Source organism: Pseudoliparis swirei, chromosome 20 (assembly GCF_029220125.1).
Source record: "Pseudoliparis swirei isolate HS2019 ecotype Mariana Trench chromosome 20, NWPU_hadal_v1, whole genome shotgun sequence".
NCBI classification, from domain to species: domain Eukaryota; kingdom Metazoa; phylum Chordata; class Actinopteri; order Perciformes; family Liparidae; genus Pseudoliparis; species Pseudoliparis swirei.
The window spans coordinates 11,426,303-11,441,760 of NC_079407.1; the positions used below are offsets into that span (position 1 = coordinate 11,426,303).

General features: G+C 43.3%; 1 protein-coding gene across 3 annotated transcripts in view; it reads left to right on the forward strand.

Moving 5' to 3' along the window:
• Nucleotides 1-15,458, forward strand: part of LOC130210409 (sodium/calcium exchanger 2-like) — a 173,342-nt gene that overhangs the window by 152,711 nt on the left and 5,173 nt on the right. For all 3 annotated transcript variants that reach the window (XM_056440679.1, XM_056440682.1, XM_056440681.1), the window contains 8 exons: nucleotides 484-679; nucleotides 1,291-1,421; nucleotides 6,785-7,158; nucleotides 7,543-7,646; nucleotides 9,094-9,111; nucleotides 11,205-11,329; nucleotides 14,030-14,129; nucleotides 14,848-15,120. In XM_056440679.1, coding sequence (XP_056296654.1) covers nucleotides 484-679; nucleotides 1,291-1,421; nucleotides 6,785-7,158; nucleotides 7,543-7,646; nucleotides 9,094-9,111; nucleotides 11,205-11,329; nucleotides 14,030-14,129; nucleotides 14,848-15,120 — 1,321 coding nt within the window. The remainder of the gene's footprint in view (nucleotides 1-483; nucleotides 680-1,290; nucleotides 1,422-6,784; nucleotides 7,159-7,542; nucleotides 7,647-9,093; nucleotides 9,112-11,204; nucleotides 11,330-14,029; nucleotides 14,130-14,847; nucleotides 15,121-15,458) is intronic.

Here is a 15,458-nt window from a genome sequence, read left to right on the forward strand (position 1 = left end):
AATGTTGAGGCTTGGTCTGAAAGAGGTCTTAATCATTGAGAAGAAGATTTATCACAATTGTCACTGTTTTTACAAATCAATCAATTAATGGAGAAAATAATCAACCGATTAATCCATAATGAAAATAATCAATAGTTAATACTTCTAAATCAGTTCAAGCTCAACCAGCTACAACAGTAATACTCAAAAATACTATTTTTTATACTTTTGATCCTTTAATTACATTTAGGAAATTATTCATATTATTGGGTAACTTTTTCAATGCAGGTCTTTTACTTCTAACAGTGTATTGTTTTGTGTGATAGGAGTACTTTTACTTCAGTTCAGGATCTGACACATTACATTTAAGCAATTAGGGTCTATTTCTCAATGGGAATATTTTAAAAGGAAAGGCTACAAAAAGTCAAGGAAAGGAGACACTCGGTTCCTTCTTTGACAAACTCCCCCCACCCTTCCTCCCTCCCCCCGTCTGTCTCCATCAAGGCGACTCGCATGATGATCGGAGCCGGTAATGTCCTGAAGAGGCACGCAGCCGAGAACGCGCGCCGCACGGCGGTGACCGACGAGGAGGCGCCAGAAGAAGAAGACCTGGGAGACTACAGCCGCATCTCCTTCGAAAGCGCCCACAGCCAGTGCATGGAGAACTGCGGCAAGCTGACGCTGGCTGTGGTCTGCCACGGTGGGAATTCTCCAATGACTTTAGTCCGTCTTTGATCCGTTCAAGTAGGATTTGCAATCCAAACTTGAAGCAATAAGCCGTAACAGCAGCGGGATGGTTTGTTTTAGACATACCACACAAGTAAAAGTCCTGCATTTAAAATCACACTCTTAATTATTTATTGCAGGGTGGTTTAATCTATAACGAGGTATTATACATGTATATGGAATGGTATTAAATGCTTTTCTAAGAAGTTTTTTATTAATAACAGAAAATCATAATGAGTAACTTGATCTGCCATGTTGAATGTAGGGAAGTTAAAGTATCGAGTAGCTACAAATATATTCTACTGTTGTAAATGTTCTGTCCACCTCGGAGTTAAAGACACAGATTCACAGTCCTGCTTTATTTGTATTTATGTATTCATGGTAAGTAATGTACAGGTCTAATCTGCACTACACAGTGGAACTATATTCCATAACAAAGGAAACGTCAAGCAGTAATGTTGCAACAATAACTTTCACTGTGGAGCAGAGCAGAGATTTTAAATGATAATATTATGTTTTTCTATCTTCTCATTGCAGAAGAAATGTTTCCGTGTTTATAAACAGATGTTTCTTGTATTCCTGCAGGAGGTCTGGGAGAGAACACCTTCTACGTGGACTACAGGACGGAGGACGGCTCAGCCAACGCCGGGTCGGACTACGAGTACCGCGAAGGAACGCTGGTGTTCAAACCCGGAGAGACCCGCAGGGAGATTAAGGTGAGAGGAAGAGGCATGGGAGACGAGGAGGGAGACAATGTGGCAGACGAGGGAGAAGAGGAGGAAGACGAAGAGGGAGACAATGAGGGAAACGAAGAGGGAGACGAGGAGGAAGACAAGGAGGGAGCCGATGAGGGAGACAATGAGGAAGAAGAAGACGACGGAGACGCTGAGGGAGAGGAGGAGGCAGACGGTGAGGCAGACGAGGGAGACGATATGGGAGAGGGGAAGAAGAAGAGGAGGGAGACAATGAGGGAGACAATGAGGGAGAGGAGGAGGAAGAAGAGGAGGGAGACGAGGAAGACAAGGGAAACGAGGAGGCAGACGAGGGAGACAAGGGAGACGATGTGGAAGAAGGAGACGAGGGAGACAATGAGGGAGAGGAGGAGGCAGAGGAGGCAGAGGTGGGAGACGTAGACACAGTGACACCACCACAAAACCCCTCAAAAACAGTTCACGTAAAATAAGTTTCTGAAAACATTTGAAGTCGAGAAAAAAGCAGGAAGTAGATTCCTGTCTGTTTGACGGTTTCCCCGAGAAATGACAATAAATTTAAAAAACGTCCCAGTTTTGAAGCGGCTGGGCTGTGAATGCTTATCGGTGCATTCACACAACAGACCCGTCGTTGGCCACAGCTCTCATGTCATTTTGTGCCTTAAAACTCAGAGAAACAAGCCGGCTGTGTTCAAGTGGAGATCTGGTTGATTTTGAATTTCTAAACAGGAATTGTGCTCAGACCTTCAGTCTGGAGTCTTTGGCTGTGTCCAAAATTACATACTAACATAGCTATATATATTTTTTATTGTGTGCATTGTTCAATTTGGTGTGTCTAATCAATAGTGACCCAGTTCATAATACTACAAATATATGAATATGTCAATACTTTCATCAGTGGACTCAATCTCCATTGTACCTCGTTCAGCAATAGTGATTCTTTTAAATGAAAATCTCAGAGATCGCCACTTTAAATAACAAATGAATCAATAGAAATAGAGATGAATCTATCCAAATGAGTCAAAGTAATGAATATTCTCTACAAATCTACTCAAGTAAAAAGAAAAGTGTGCAGCATTAAAAATACCAGTGTAAAAGTCCAGTGTACTCAAAGCAGTCACTTGAGTACACGTAACAGAGTAAAGGTCACTTGGTCCTTGATAGTCAGGTTTGGCTTAAATTGACAGAAAGGGCACCGCACTATTTAAAAGAGTATTAACTCAAGTGGTTTTGGAGACGAGTTGACACTTAAATCATTAACGCGTGGGGCAATAATTAAACTTATGGAACTCATTTTCTTTGTCATCTCGAAAGCTCCGAGCTCAAAGTTGTCTTTGTTGGAAAATCGGTGTTAGAAAGCACATCCATCCTCAGACGGACGGATGTACACACAATACCGAGGAGCTCTGGACTGAGGCGGTTTCCCTTCGCGGGAATGTAGAATCTGGAGCGATAGCCGAGGAAATCAGAGCGAAGGGTGTGAGCAGGAGAGAGCGATGCTGAGGACGGAGAGGGCCGAGAGATGCTGCTGTGACGGATCAAAGTCGGAAAAGTCTGCGACAGCTGGTGTCTGCTGTGTGGACCAGGACGCTGAAGCACCGCTGGTTTTGTTTTACAGGATGTTCCTGTAGTTGAATATTTAAAAAAATCTTCCTCAGCCTGACCGTTGCATCCGTTAATGATCTTTTCGTCTTTTTAGATTTTTATTTTATTTTGTCACTCGGTCTGTACCTTTTACATTTTAATATATTATGTCCACTTTTAAATGTGGGTGCAGTTTTTTACATTATCTTATTGCTCATACTTCTACAATAAAATAAAAAAACTGCAGCTATAGTCATCTATGTGTTCCACCAGTAGAACAATAACACTACTTCTGCTGCTACCTGCCACTCCTTCACTGTCCTTCACTCTTAGAGATAAAAATCGGCTCTTAGTGAAGGGTAAGATAGTTATGATTGGCCTCACTGCACATTATATTATTAATATGACGGGTCTCTAGTTACGAGGCCAGCGCACATTATCGTATCCTCTCCTTAACACTTGACATTGGACAACATCAAGGCACGTATCACCCAGCAACTGTCAATCAGTACAACAAAAATACCAAAGACAATCACGACACAGGCATACAACCACAAGGCGGGAATTCTATTCTGTACCTCAAACAGGACATGATTAATGCTACACTTTTCAAATAATAGGAAACGGTTACGATCAAAAGCTGAAATAAAAATCTGTTACTTTAAATGATTCAGCACTATTGAAGTTATGTCAGGTATCGTCTGAAGAAGAAAAAGGTACAGAGAGAGAGATGATCGGTCCAACTGAGCTGCTTCAAAGTCAGTCTCTTTTATTCTGCATCTGAACTGAACCGAGAACATGACTTCTTCTTTTTTAATGAAGGGCACTGAAGCTATGTGAATGAAGAGCATGTCAAGTGATTGCACGAGAAAAAGATAAGGCGTCCTCACATTCAAAGTGTGATGTAAGATCAGAAGAAGGGGAGAGTGATGCAAGAGCCCGAAGAGTTTCGTAAAAAGAAGCCCGGAGAGGGCACACAGTATAAATGAGCTCATCCACCATCAGTGATTGGATGGAGAGACTTAAAGAAAAGGTCAGTGTCATCCGGTGAGTTTAATCCAGTATGGCTATGGAAGTGAGCAGCGGGGAAACCAATTAAACTCCAACACCTCACTCTGTTCCACTGTGTGACTCTATCCTCTCCAATTAAACCAAAAGGGATCGGGTCGACGGCGCCAATCAAGGGCAACGCGTGCGGCAGCTGATGAAAACAGGGATCGGGTCGGCCTTGAGAACGGCGCCTCATTAAACGTTAAAGCGTCGCCTCATGCAGATTGTGGATTTGTGTGGAGGGGCTGTGCGTGAAATTATATGAAATGTATTGGAATAAGTGTAAGTAGGCAGATGGAGCCCATCAGTAACAGAAATGAGAAAGCCAATTATACATGATGATTTTAAATTTATATGGATTTCCATTAATCTATGAAATTTGAATAAAATATCAGTCAATACTCACATTTATTTAATTAATTTGCTGTTAATCATCTAACTGGTAAACTTCTAATTGTTGCCGCACTATAATAATATTCATGAATTAAAGTTAATGAGTAACCGATTCACTGCACTCCTGTTTCACCTTTGACCACACCCAGCCTCCTCGTGGGTGTGGTCAGAAGTTTGCTTGCCTGTAACCACACCCATAAGTGATGTCACAGAGTCCTGGAGTGCATCTCCACAATACTGCAGCAAGGTGAGAAGGTGAATCACTGGAGGTCAGCTAAGACAAGACATCAGCTAAGACAAGACGTCTCCGGGGGTTTGGTTAGCTCAGTTTACACAACAGTGTTTAAAATGGCAATGTAAAAGGTGTCATAGTGAATCTCCAGAGAAGGGGCAATAACACGTTTATGATTATTTTGCTTTTCGTTCAGATTGATCGTCTTTACAACTAAAGAGCACTTTAATGATTTTTGATGCATTCATGTAATCATCAGAATTAACAAGCACGGTCACATGACTTCTCACTTCCAGTGCTCGGTGTGTTGATGGTTTTTCTTCTCATTTAGCCACTAGTTTGCCTTATGAAGACCAATAAAAGCATCAAAATGTATTTACTGACATATTTTATATCATCGAAGAAAACTTATACTTCTGTATATATTTATATAAAAATATATTGAGCTCGCGTCAGGTATCGAACAAAAAACCCATTGACTTCAAGACGAGGAAACCGGAAGGGCAAAAAGGCTGACTGAGTTTTAGGACCCATTCCTGCACCACTCGGTGGAGACCAAAAAGAGAGCTAAAACCAGGTGAATATTAGACTACCAGCTTTCTGGTGATTCAAAGACTAAGACTCCTAATGAATGATCATGTCTTCATCTCTGCATGCTGCCATCCAGAAAAGGTTTAAGTCTGAACACAGGGCAGGCCGTGGCCAGGCTCATTGGATTACAATGCCAGTCTAATCTGATTTGGAAGCGCCCACCTCTTAATGCGTGGTGGCATGATTGGATGATAACAATCTCATGTTGATGAGAGATGTAACCGGAGCCTCTGTCTATGAGTCAGCTGAGGAAGATGCTCTAGTCTAAGCACTGCCTCTTCTTTGCATTCAGCACATGCCAATTCACTTCTATTTCTTAACGTTACACTGCATATTATTCGCACAAGTCTGGGATATTTTTTGCATCACCAATCAAAGCTTTGAAGGTTAGGAGAAGAACAGAAAATACGGGAGTAATGTGATCTCTTCTCTTAGTTGTAGTGAGTACACGAGCTACAGCATTCTGGATCAACTGGAGGGACCTAAGAGACTTATGAGAGCAGCCTGATAATAAGGAGTTGCAGTAATCCAGTCTAGAACTAACAAACGCATGAACCAGTTTCTCTGCATCTTTTTGAGACAAGATGGGCCGGAGTTTTTGAATGTTACGCAGATGAAATATGCAGTCCTTGAGATTTGCTTAATGCGGGAGTTAAAGGACAAGTCCCGATCAAAGATAACGCCGAGATGCTTTACAGTGGTGTTGGATGCCAGGGCAATGCCGTCTACAGAAGAAGGCAGGTTAGAGATCAGTCTGTAGTTAGCCAACACCTCTGGATCCAGAGTGGGCTTCTTCAGGAGAGGTTTAATTACAGCTACTTTAAAGGAATGTTGTCATGGCCTGTTATCAAAGACACATTGATAATATCCAAGAGAGAGCTGCCAATTAAAGGCAGAACGTCTTTAAGCAGCCTCGTCGGGATGGGGTCCAAGAGACAGGTAGGCGGTTTAGAAGTAGAAACCGTTGAAGTCAATTGGTCACGGTTGATGGGAGAAAAAACATCCAAATATACACCAGGGCATACAGCGGCTTCCGAAGGCCACTCCACTTGAGGACAGATCGGCATTGGTTGAGGGCAACAGATCATCAATCCTGCCTCTAATAGTTATAATCTTTTCATTGAAGAAGTTCATGAAGTCATTACTGAACAAAGTAAGTAATATCCTATCCTATCCTATCCTATTTAATATCGTTTCCAGAGCTCCGTGTCTTGACTAAAAGTTGTATACGTATCGTGCATGCGATAAAAACGCATTCAATTGCAGTTATCCATATTAGGTGAACTTGCTACATTTACTGCTTTGTAAAAGTTACTCCACAATCAATGAGACGATTGCAGAGAGTATGGGTTAAACTGACAATAAACAAACATAAATATTTTTTGCACAGCTTCTGTTTTGCAAGATTGCAAAGCCCGGTTCTATACAGTGAAGCCGGTGCGAAAGTGCCTTCAACCTGCATTCTACTACTCATCTTGAGCATCAAGATGACGACCCGCCGTCTCTCGCCGTTCTCCAGGTCGGCATAATCGACGACGACATATTCGAAGAGGACGAGCACTTCTTCGTGCGCCTGCTGAACCTACGTGTCGGCGACGCAGAGGGGATGTTTGAGAGCGACGAGGTGGGCGCCGCCCCCAAAGGTCGCCTGATGGAGCCTCTGGTCACCACGGTGACCATTCTGGACGACGACCATGCCGGCATCTTCACGTTCAGGGAGCGCATGGTGCGGGTCAGCGAGAGCGTGGGCACCATGGAGGTGACGGTGGTGCGCAACTCCGGCGCCCGCGGCACCGTCATCCTGCCGTACCGCAGCGAGTCGGGCACCGCCAAGTCTGGCAAGGACTACGAGGACGCCCGGGGAGAGCTGGAGTTCAACAACGACCAGACCATGTGAGTCGAACTAGAATTACTGATGGAGGTTGTTCACATTTCATGCATTCGCATCTTGTAGAATCTCTACACAGACGATTTTTTTAGGTCATAAACAAGGAAACCGGAAGTGTAAAAGTGTTTCAGGACTCATTGCTGCAGCAACAACACGATGAAGAGGAGCACGGATCTAGATCTAGTGATCTGTGTGTGTGTGTGTGTGTGTGTGTGTGTGTGTGTGTGTGTGTGTGTGTGTGTGTGTGTGTGTGTGTGTGTGTGTGTGTGTGTGTGTGTGTGTGTGTGTGTGTGTGTGTGTGTGTGTGTGTGTGTGTGTGTGTGTGTGTGTGTGTGTGTGTGTGTAGATGTTCCCTGCATACTCACTGCTATCCTTTTGTTTCGGCGCAGTCAGACCTTCCAGGTGAGGATAATTGATGACGAAGAATACGAGAAACATGAAAACTTCTTCATCGTGCTAGAGGAGCCACGCTGGCTGAAGAGAGGAATCTCAGGTGTGTAAATAGATATGTATGCAGATGTTGTGTTTTTTTAACTTGATATGATGTTTGTTTATTCTCCTCATTGTGAAATGTTGACAAACAAACAAAGAAGAGTAAACAGGAAGTAGTCACACAACAAAAGTTACTTAGAAACAGACAATGTACGGATTTAACAAACAAATCTGTTATAAATCAATATTAGCTTGAGTGTACACTAAACATGTTCACAACTTTACCTTGCCATCAGACTAATAATACTATTAATAATACACCCCTTTTGGGTGGTGTGTGTGTATGGTTAATTTGGATTCACCAAAAGTTCCCAATGTGAAAAGAGTTGGATCTAAACTCAAGTTAATAGGCGACACCTGTTTAATCCTAAAATATACCTGTGACGCACTGATCTCACTTGGTACACGTTGTTTTTCATTGAGGAACTGCGAAAATGTTCGTTAGCACAAAATACATTTATGCTTAATTGCTTTGGTCACCAGTTTGGAAACATTTAAAAATTAGCTTTAACTATAAAAACTTCACATGTTGCATAGAATATAAACAGTATTAAAAGATGAAAGAGCACTGCTGAGAAAAAAGTTAAAATAAATCCAAACGTTTGTGTTCTTTAAGTGTATTATTTGATAGGGGGGGGGGGGATTGTGTCTGTTTGTCTACTTTTGTCCTGTTTGATTTGTTATTGAGATGAATCAGTGATCCCCGTTCACTCAAAAACATGAATCAACTAGAACGGGCACTCGGTAGAGCGCATACCTTCGCATATCACAAGATTGGGCATTGAATTATGAACATTTTGGCATTAGTTGCATGCCAATTGGATATAAATTGACCGAGCTATGGTAAAAAGAAGATGTTGACCTTTTCATGACCTTGACCTTGACCTTTGACCCGATCGATCCCAAAATCTAATCAAATGGTCCCCGGATAATAACCAATCATCCCACCAAATTTCATGCGATTCGGTTTAAAACATTTTTTGTTACGCGAATAACACGCATACAAATAAATAAATAACTAAATACACAGCGATCAAAACATAACCTTCCGCATTTTCAATGCGAAGGTAACAAAGTTGTTAGACCCAAATACTCACACAGAGAGAGACAGAGAGAGAGACAGAGAAAGACAGAAAGAGAGACAGAGAGAGACAGAGATTATTTGAATTTCAGAAGGTGTGACGCATTAAGAAGCCACGTTATTAACGCAGAGATTACAAAAAGCTTCAGAGGAGATGAGAGGCTTCCGTCTTCATGGTAACACTCAGTGACTCTCTCCAAACCCAGTGTGTGTTCGTGCTCTGTGTGTAAGGGTGGAGGTTGATGCGCTGTTAGATGTCTGTCAGTCTAAATGTGTGCTGTTACTCTGTTACTCACTCTGCTCTTTATTCTCTACCCCCACACACACACACACACACACACACACACACCCCACCCCACCCCCACAGCGCTGCTTCTCAACCAAGGTAAAATCCTCGGATTATTCCTGGAATTTTTCTTTAGCGTTTTATGTGCAGATTGTATTTCCTCAAATGATGTGTTCAGGTGTCTTGTAGGTTTGGGCAAACGCAAGTTTCTAAGGGAATAAAAGCCGCGAGTAGCAGAACATCTTCATAATTGAGATGCCAAAGCTAGGAAAACGTTATTTAGGATATTTATTCTTAAAATGTCCTTTTATTATCAAAAGTAATGGCCGATGAATCCACTCCAGCTCGAGATTGGATAATTTGACATCATCACAAAATCATTTTCCATCTGAGGTATTTTGAGAGCTGCGGTTTTACCCACATCGAAGCATCAGCACATTCAGAAAGAGAATTACATATATTCAGTCAGACCGTTGATTTGCCAGAGAAATAATCAAACATTAAAACAGTTCAACCTCTTAAACTTGCACTCTTGTTTGGGGGGGTTACAGTGGATTTAAGAAAAGGTGAAAGATAAATGTTGAAAAGCACCCCTCCGTTTGTAAGGCGTACTTGATGTTCCCCTGAATGCCATTATTGTCTAAGACAATGACTCCTAAATGAATACCTGGATAACAATAATGATAAAGCATGTTTTAAATCAATTAATACATAGCTAATATAACATAACATGGTTTTGTCTACTTTTTTATAAATTAAAAGTAAATGATTATTTTCTCATTTAATTAAGACTTTTGGTGCAAAATAATTAGATTTATTTGTTATATGTTATCAATTTAGACAATTTTGTAATTGTGTATCTCGATATAGGATGTCACCATGATACGATTCCATCATAACACGATAAACGATCACAATGAATTATCGTCCGTCTCGAATTTAATAATAAAATCGCAGCTGCATCTGATTCAAAGGTCATCCTGCAAACCGATAACCGGAACTTCTCCGAGCTCAGGAGGAATCAAAATATAAAAAATGGAGAATGGAGAAATAAAAGTGTGTGTGTGTGTGTGTGTATGACAGCTTGAAATAGTGTGAATGAATACTGCAGTGACATATGCTGCTTTACTCCCCCAGTCTTCTAATAATTAGACATGGCCGTCTTTGAAAATAGATGGTAGGCGGTATTCTCACACCCACCGTCTACCTCCTGGTGTTTTTCTTTCCCAACTCGCACACACAGTCTGACTACAAGAAGTGTTTCTGGAGCACTTTGTGGAAACACCAGACTGTGACAACCCCTTTGGATTAAGTCTCTTTTATTTCCCACTTATTTCTGTGAGCTGATCACTGGCACTAACGGGGCCCTCTTGTCTGTAAGTGGTTGGAAGCCCAGGAGGAGAGACTTCCTAAGTAGTGTGATATTATCAAGAGGTACAAGGAATAATTTGTGTAAGGTCATCATCTTTTCATTCAATTCAGTTTCTTTTGTATAGCCCATTATCACAAATTACAAATTAGCCTCAGAGTGCTTTACAATCTGTCCACATACAACATCCCTGTCCCAGAACCTCACATCGGATCAGGAAAAACTCAGAAGAAATAGAAAAAACCCTTTCACAGGGAAAAAAAGGGAAGAAACCTTCAGGAGAGCAACAGAGGAGGATCCCTTTCCAGGATGGACAGATGCAATAGATGCCATGTGACCAGAAGGAATCATTACAGAGTTACAACACATTCAATGAGTATGACAACCTGTATGAATAGTTGGTAGTAGGCATGGACCATGACACAGACCGCCGTGATCCATCAGGCAGATGGAGCTAGAGAGGAGGAGTGGGCGGGGCATCAACAGGGCCATGGCATCAGACCCAGCCAGGTCCAATGGACCCAATGAGACGTCCTCCTACAAAATGACATTCCCGTAGAATACACTGCATTCTCAAATGGTTTAAAGTTGTAACCACAACAAAAACACTTTGTTGGGTTTAATAAAAACATCGTAGTATGTCTTCCCTCTGACGCCCCCGCATGGCCCCGTGCCGCACTGTGTGAGGAAATAAAGCACCGACTTGGGGACATATTTCATGAGTTCTACATATCCTGCGGACTCACAATCCATTGTTGGCTCTTCGGTAAATATCTGTGTAACCTTGAGTTTCACCTCCTTTCCCCCCCCTCCCACACCACAGAGGGAGCGGAGGGGCAGATGAGCGCAGAGGGGGAGGAGGCCCGGAGGATAGCTGAGATGGGGAAGCCCATCCTGGGAGAGCACAGCCGCCTGGAGGTGGTCATCGAGGAGTCCTATGAGTTCAAGGTGCGCCATCCATTCATTGCTTTGTGGTCCTCGGGTGGTTTCCACTCTTTGTGTTTTGTCTTTGAGGTCCTGAAGCTCAGCTTGTGGAGGACATCTTGATGGCAGCAGCGGTGTCTGCGTGATCCAAACGATAATAAATAACTATGGACTAGTAAAAACATTTGTTCCAAGGAAATAAATGCAATTACTTCTGAAATTCTTAACGTGTTTTTCGTCAAACAAAATAATGTGTAGCTTTAAACGAGATTAAAAAGCTCCAACTCGTACAAACAAAGTCTAACAGGCCTCTACCAAAGTTCAGTGAACCCAACTGTACTCATTTATGTCTAGTCATACATACAATATATTCAAATTAAATGACATGTACGTATTATGCACAACCATATCTCATATGGTGTTGTAATTAAAAACATCAAAAGAAAAGAACGAAGACCATGTATAATATATTTATAGTCCGCCCTTCCAAGCCAGAGACGGCAGTCCGAGCAGGAATATGAGGTCGTAGCAGGTCGCGTTTGGGGCACGGAGGACTGAATCGTGTTACATCGTCCACCAGCACACGCTCTCTCTCTCGCTCCTGAACCCTGCGGCCTTTAACTCTCTCAGCGAGCGCCCCTAATACGGGTTTGAATTATTGAAAGAGTTGCCCTGGATGCAGCGGATAGCTCGAGGCGTGCCGAATCCCAAACTCCGTGCACGGAGCGCCTGCTCCTTCTCCCACGGAGCTCCCCTGTGCCAAACCGCAGAAAGCAGACTGCGAGCAATACAAATATTTCAAAACGAGGCGTTGGGCTCAGTGTTTTAGGCAAATAGGAGGACGCAGTAAAATGAGCTTGGCTTACTGACGTGGCGATAGGTGTCCATTCCCCAAAGGTTCCAGCACACAGACGGAGGCTACATGGCTGAAGCATCTGTTTTAAATGCTCTCAAGACAAAATAAAAAGATGGATTCCTAACTCAGGAACATTCCCTCGTGTGTGGTATCGCATGCTGTTTTACCAGCAGCACTGGGGGCCGCAAGGGTAGTTTCTACGCCTCTGAATGCACGGAACAAATGCATGTCAAATACCCAAGAGTCATCAGCACTCATTCACTGGTGTTTCAAAATAATTCTTGAAAGCACAAACAGTAAAACATGCCCTGTGTGTGTGTGTGTGCGTGCGTGTGTGTGTGTCTGTGTTTTCTCAGAACCTAATAAGCCCTCTTGTGCTTTTTACCCGCTTTCCCCCAAACAACGTACAAATTAATTCAGCGAACACATCAAACTCCACCACATAACTTTGAGCCAATTAAAAGCCCACAGCACTGTGGATTGTTTGTGAACTAATTACAGAGGGAGAGAGAACGAGGAGAGCAGCAAACAAGCAACGTCAACAAAAGATAAGAATGAGAGCTCGCCGTCTTATCGCCGTTCCTAAATTACATTTGTCTCATCCTCTACTCGATTTAGGGAGTCGATAGAGCCCTCACAGAAATATATTAGAATTGACCTCGTCGCTTATGATTTTCTGGCAGTGAGAACCAACAGGGGCAAATAATGCAAATAGGGGCAAATAATGCAATACATTTAGATTTAGTGCACTTTCGAATTTTCTTTTGCCCAGTTTACGCCAACACGAATGGATACTCTGCAAATAAAACTTTTAGCACGGCTGGAAAGAGCAGTAGCAAAACATGGCGTTGCTCGTGCTTTGGGTCAAGTTGAGTGAACAGTACATACGGATTGGATCCAATGAGATATATTGTATGTTACTACCCATGAACAGATCCAGGCCAGCTGTTTCTTTATGCTTAATAATGCTAGCTAACTTATGAGAGTGGTGTCATTCCACATGTGACAAGTGACAGAGTATTTTCCCTAGAAGTTCTTAGCGCGTATCAAAATTGGATGTCTGGTAGAGCTAACGGAATAATTCAGCCAACGACCTTTTCTCGTTCTCTCCTCTTTTCGGGAGAATTTTATTCTCTGATCACACGTAAAATACAACCTTGCATGCGATTGCAATCACAGTGGGAGTCCTCTCCAACAACGCCGGTTGAAACCCAAAATGACTCTTCCCCCCAAGCCAAGTACGGCCCTCCAAGCACCCACATTTTCGTGACGTCATCCTGACCTCGGACCTGCTCCATCTCCCCACCCCTTCCCACAGGGCGGGGCCCTCCTGTGGCCTCGTCCCCCTCTCATCATTGTAACATGGTAACAAGTGTGTGTAGCGTTTTTGTGTGAGGCGCAGTACCTCAACTTTGAGGAGTAGATATAATATTTCTTATCAGACACATATTCAAAATCATATTCAAAATCACAGCCTCAGAGGCCTAGATGTGCTGACTTTTCCTATATTTCCCACAATGCAACTGAATGACATCTTTTACTGGACCCCTCGCTCCACCTGTTAAAAATGTGTGTGATCTCACCACAAGTCAACATTATTCCATTTTGGTATCAAAAGCACTCTCACTCTTATTTTCCAATTATTTTAGAAGAAAATGGACGTGCCTCCAAGTATCATCAAAACTAGACTAATGGCATCTCAAACACAAAGTTCGAGGGACAGACGCAGCCTCCCCCCCCACACACACACTTTGCAGCCCCGCCGAGCACAGTCAACAAGCTCGGTCTCACCTGAGTGGTCCCTCTCCCTAGCTGTAAATTGGTTTGTTAATGACGTGTGTGTGTGTTTTGTGCCCCCTGATTGGCAGAGCACCGTGGACAAGCTCATTAAGAAGACCAACCTGGCGCTGGTGATCGGCACACACTCCTGGAGGGAGCAGTTTGTGGAGGCGGTCACTGTCAGCGCAGGTGAGCTCCCTCCCTCTCTGTGTGTGTGTGTGTGTGTGTGTGTGTCTGTGTGTGTGATGCTGGAGTTAACAAACAGCTTTCACAAGGAGACTGGCCCCCTTTAACGACACAACATCTTTTTATCATAAAAACGTGCTGAAATTGAACGCCAGGCAAAGAGAAACTGAATTATGAACATGTTGGCATTAGTTGCATGCCAATTGGATAAAAATTGACCGTGCTATGGTAAAAAGAAAATGTTGACCTTTTCATGACCTTGACCGTTGACCCGATTGATCCCAAAATCTAATGAAATGGTCCCCGGATAATAACCAATCATCCCACCGAATTTCATGCGATTCGGTTTAATACTTTTTGTGTTATGCGAATAACACGCATATAAATAAATAAATAAATAAATACACGGCGATAAAAACATAACCTTCCGCAATTTCAATGCAAAGGTAAATATAGATTATGCCTAACCTCATGTTCAGACCCGTGAGCGCGCGCCGGCTGTGTAATTCAAGGCCGCCATCTCGTGGAAATAGGAGTCCACTGCAGACACTATTTCCTCCATTCTGATGGCAACTGTGTGGACTTTAAGGTCTGGATATTTAATCTGCACAAAAACCCTGTCTCTTGTTTCATGAACAAGAAGCCAACATCTTCTATTATATTCGGCAACAGCTTTGTCAAGTTCCTGTGCCTGTTTTAAACGCATTCAAGCCCTGACCAGGTGACGGAGACGATGACGAGGGCTGCGAGGAACGCCTTCCCTCCTGCTACGACTACGTCATGCATTTCATCACCGTCTTCTGGAAGGTCCTGTTCGCCTGCGTCCCTCCCACTGAGTGCTGGAACGGCTGGGCCTGCTTCCTGGTATCCATCAGCTCCATCGGCCTCCTCACCGCCTTCATCGGGGACCTGGCGTCCCACTTCGGCTGCACCGTCGGCCTCCGGGACACCGTGACCGCCGTGGTGTTTGTGGCACTGGGAACCTCCATTCCAGGTGAGCGGGGGTGGGCTCTTGTCCCCCCGAGTGAGAATCTGTCGGGAGGGGTAACATGTCCTAAGAAACGTCAATTTAAGCAATCTATAAATCCAATTTCAGCATTTTAAACGCCCTCCCTCCCCCCTCTGTATCTTTGAATAGCTACTATGGAGACTTACATCATCCCATAATAAGACAATTGTGCTAATTGGATCCTCAAGAGTCTTTCCAGTCACACCCAATTCATGCAAATTTTTAGTAATCAACATTTACATGAGCAAGGCCCTGAAACCACAAGTGTGAGTGAGGGTGCCTCCACCCGCCCTGTCAGCTGACTCGGGGGCGGACCCCGGGTC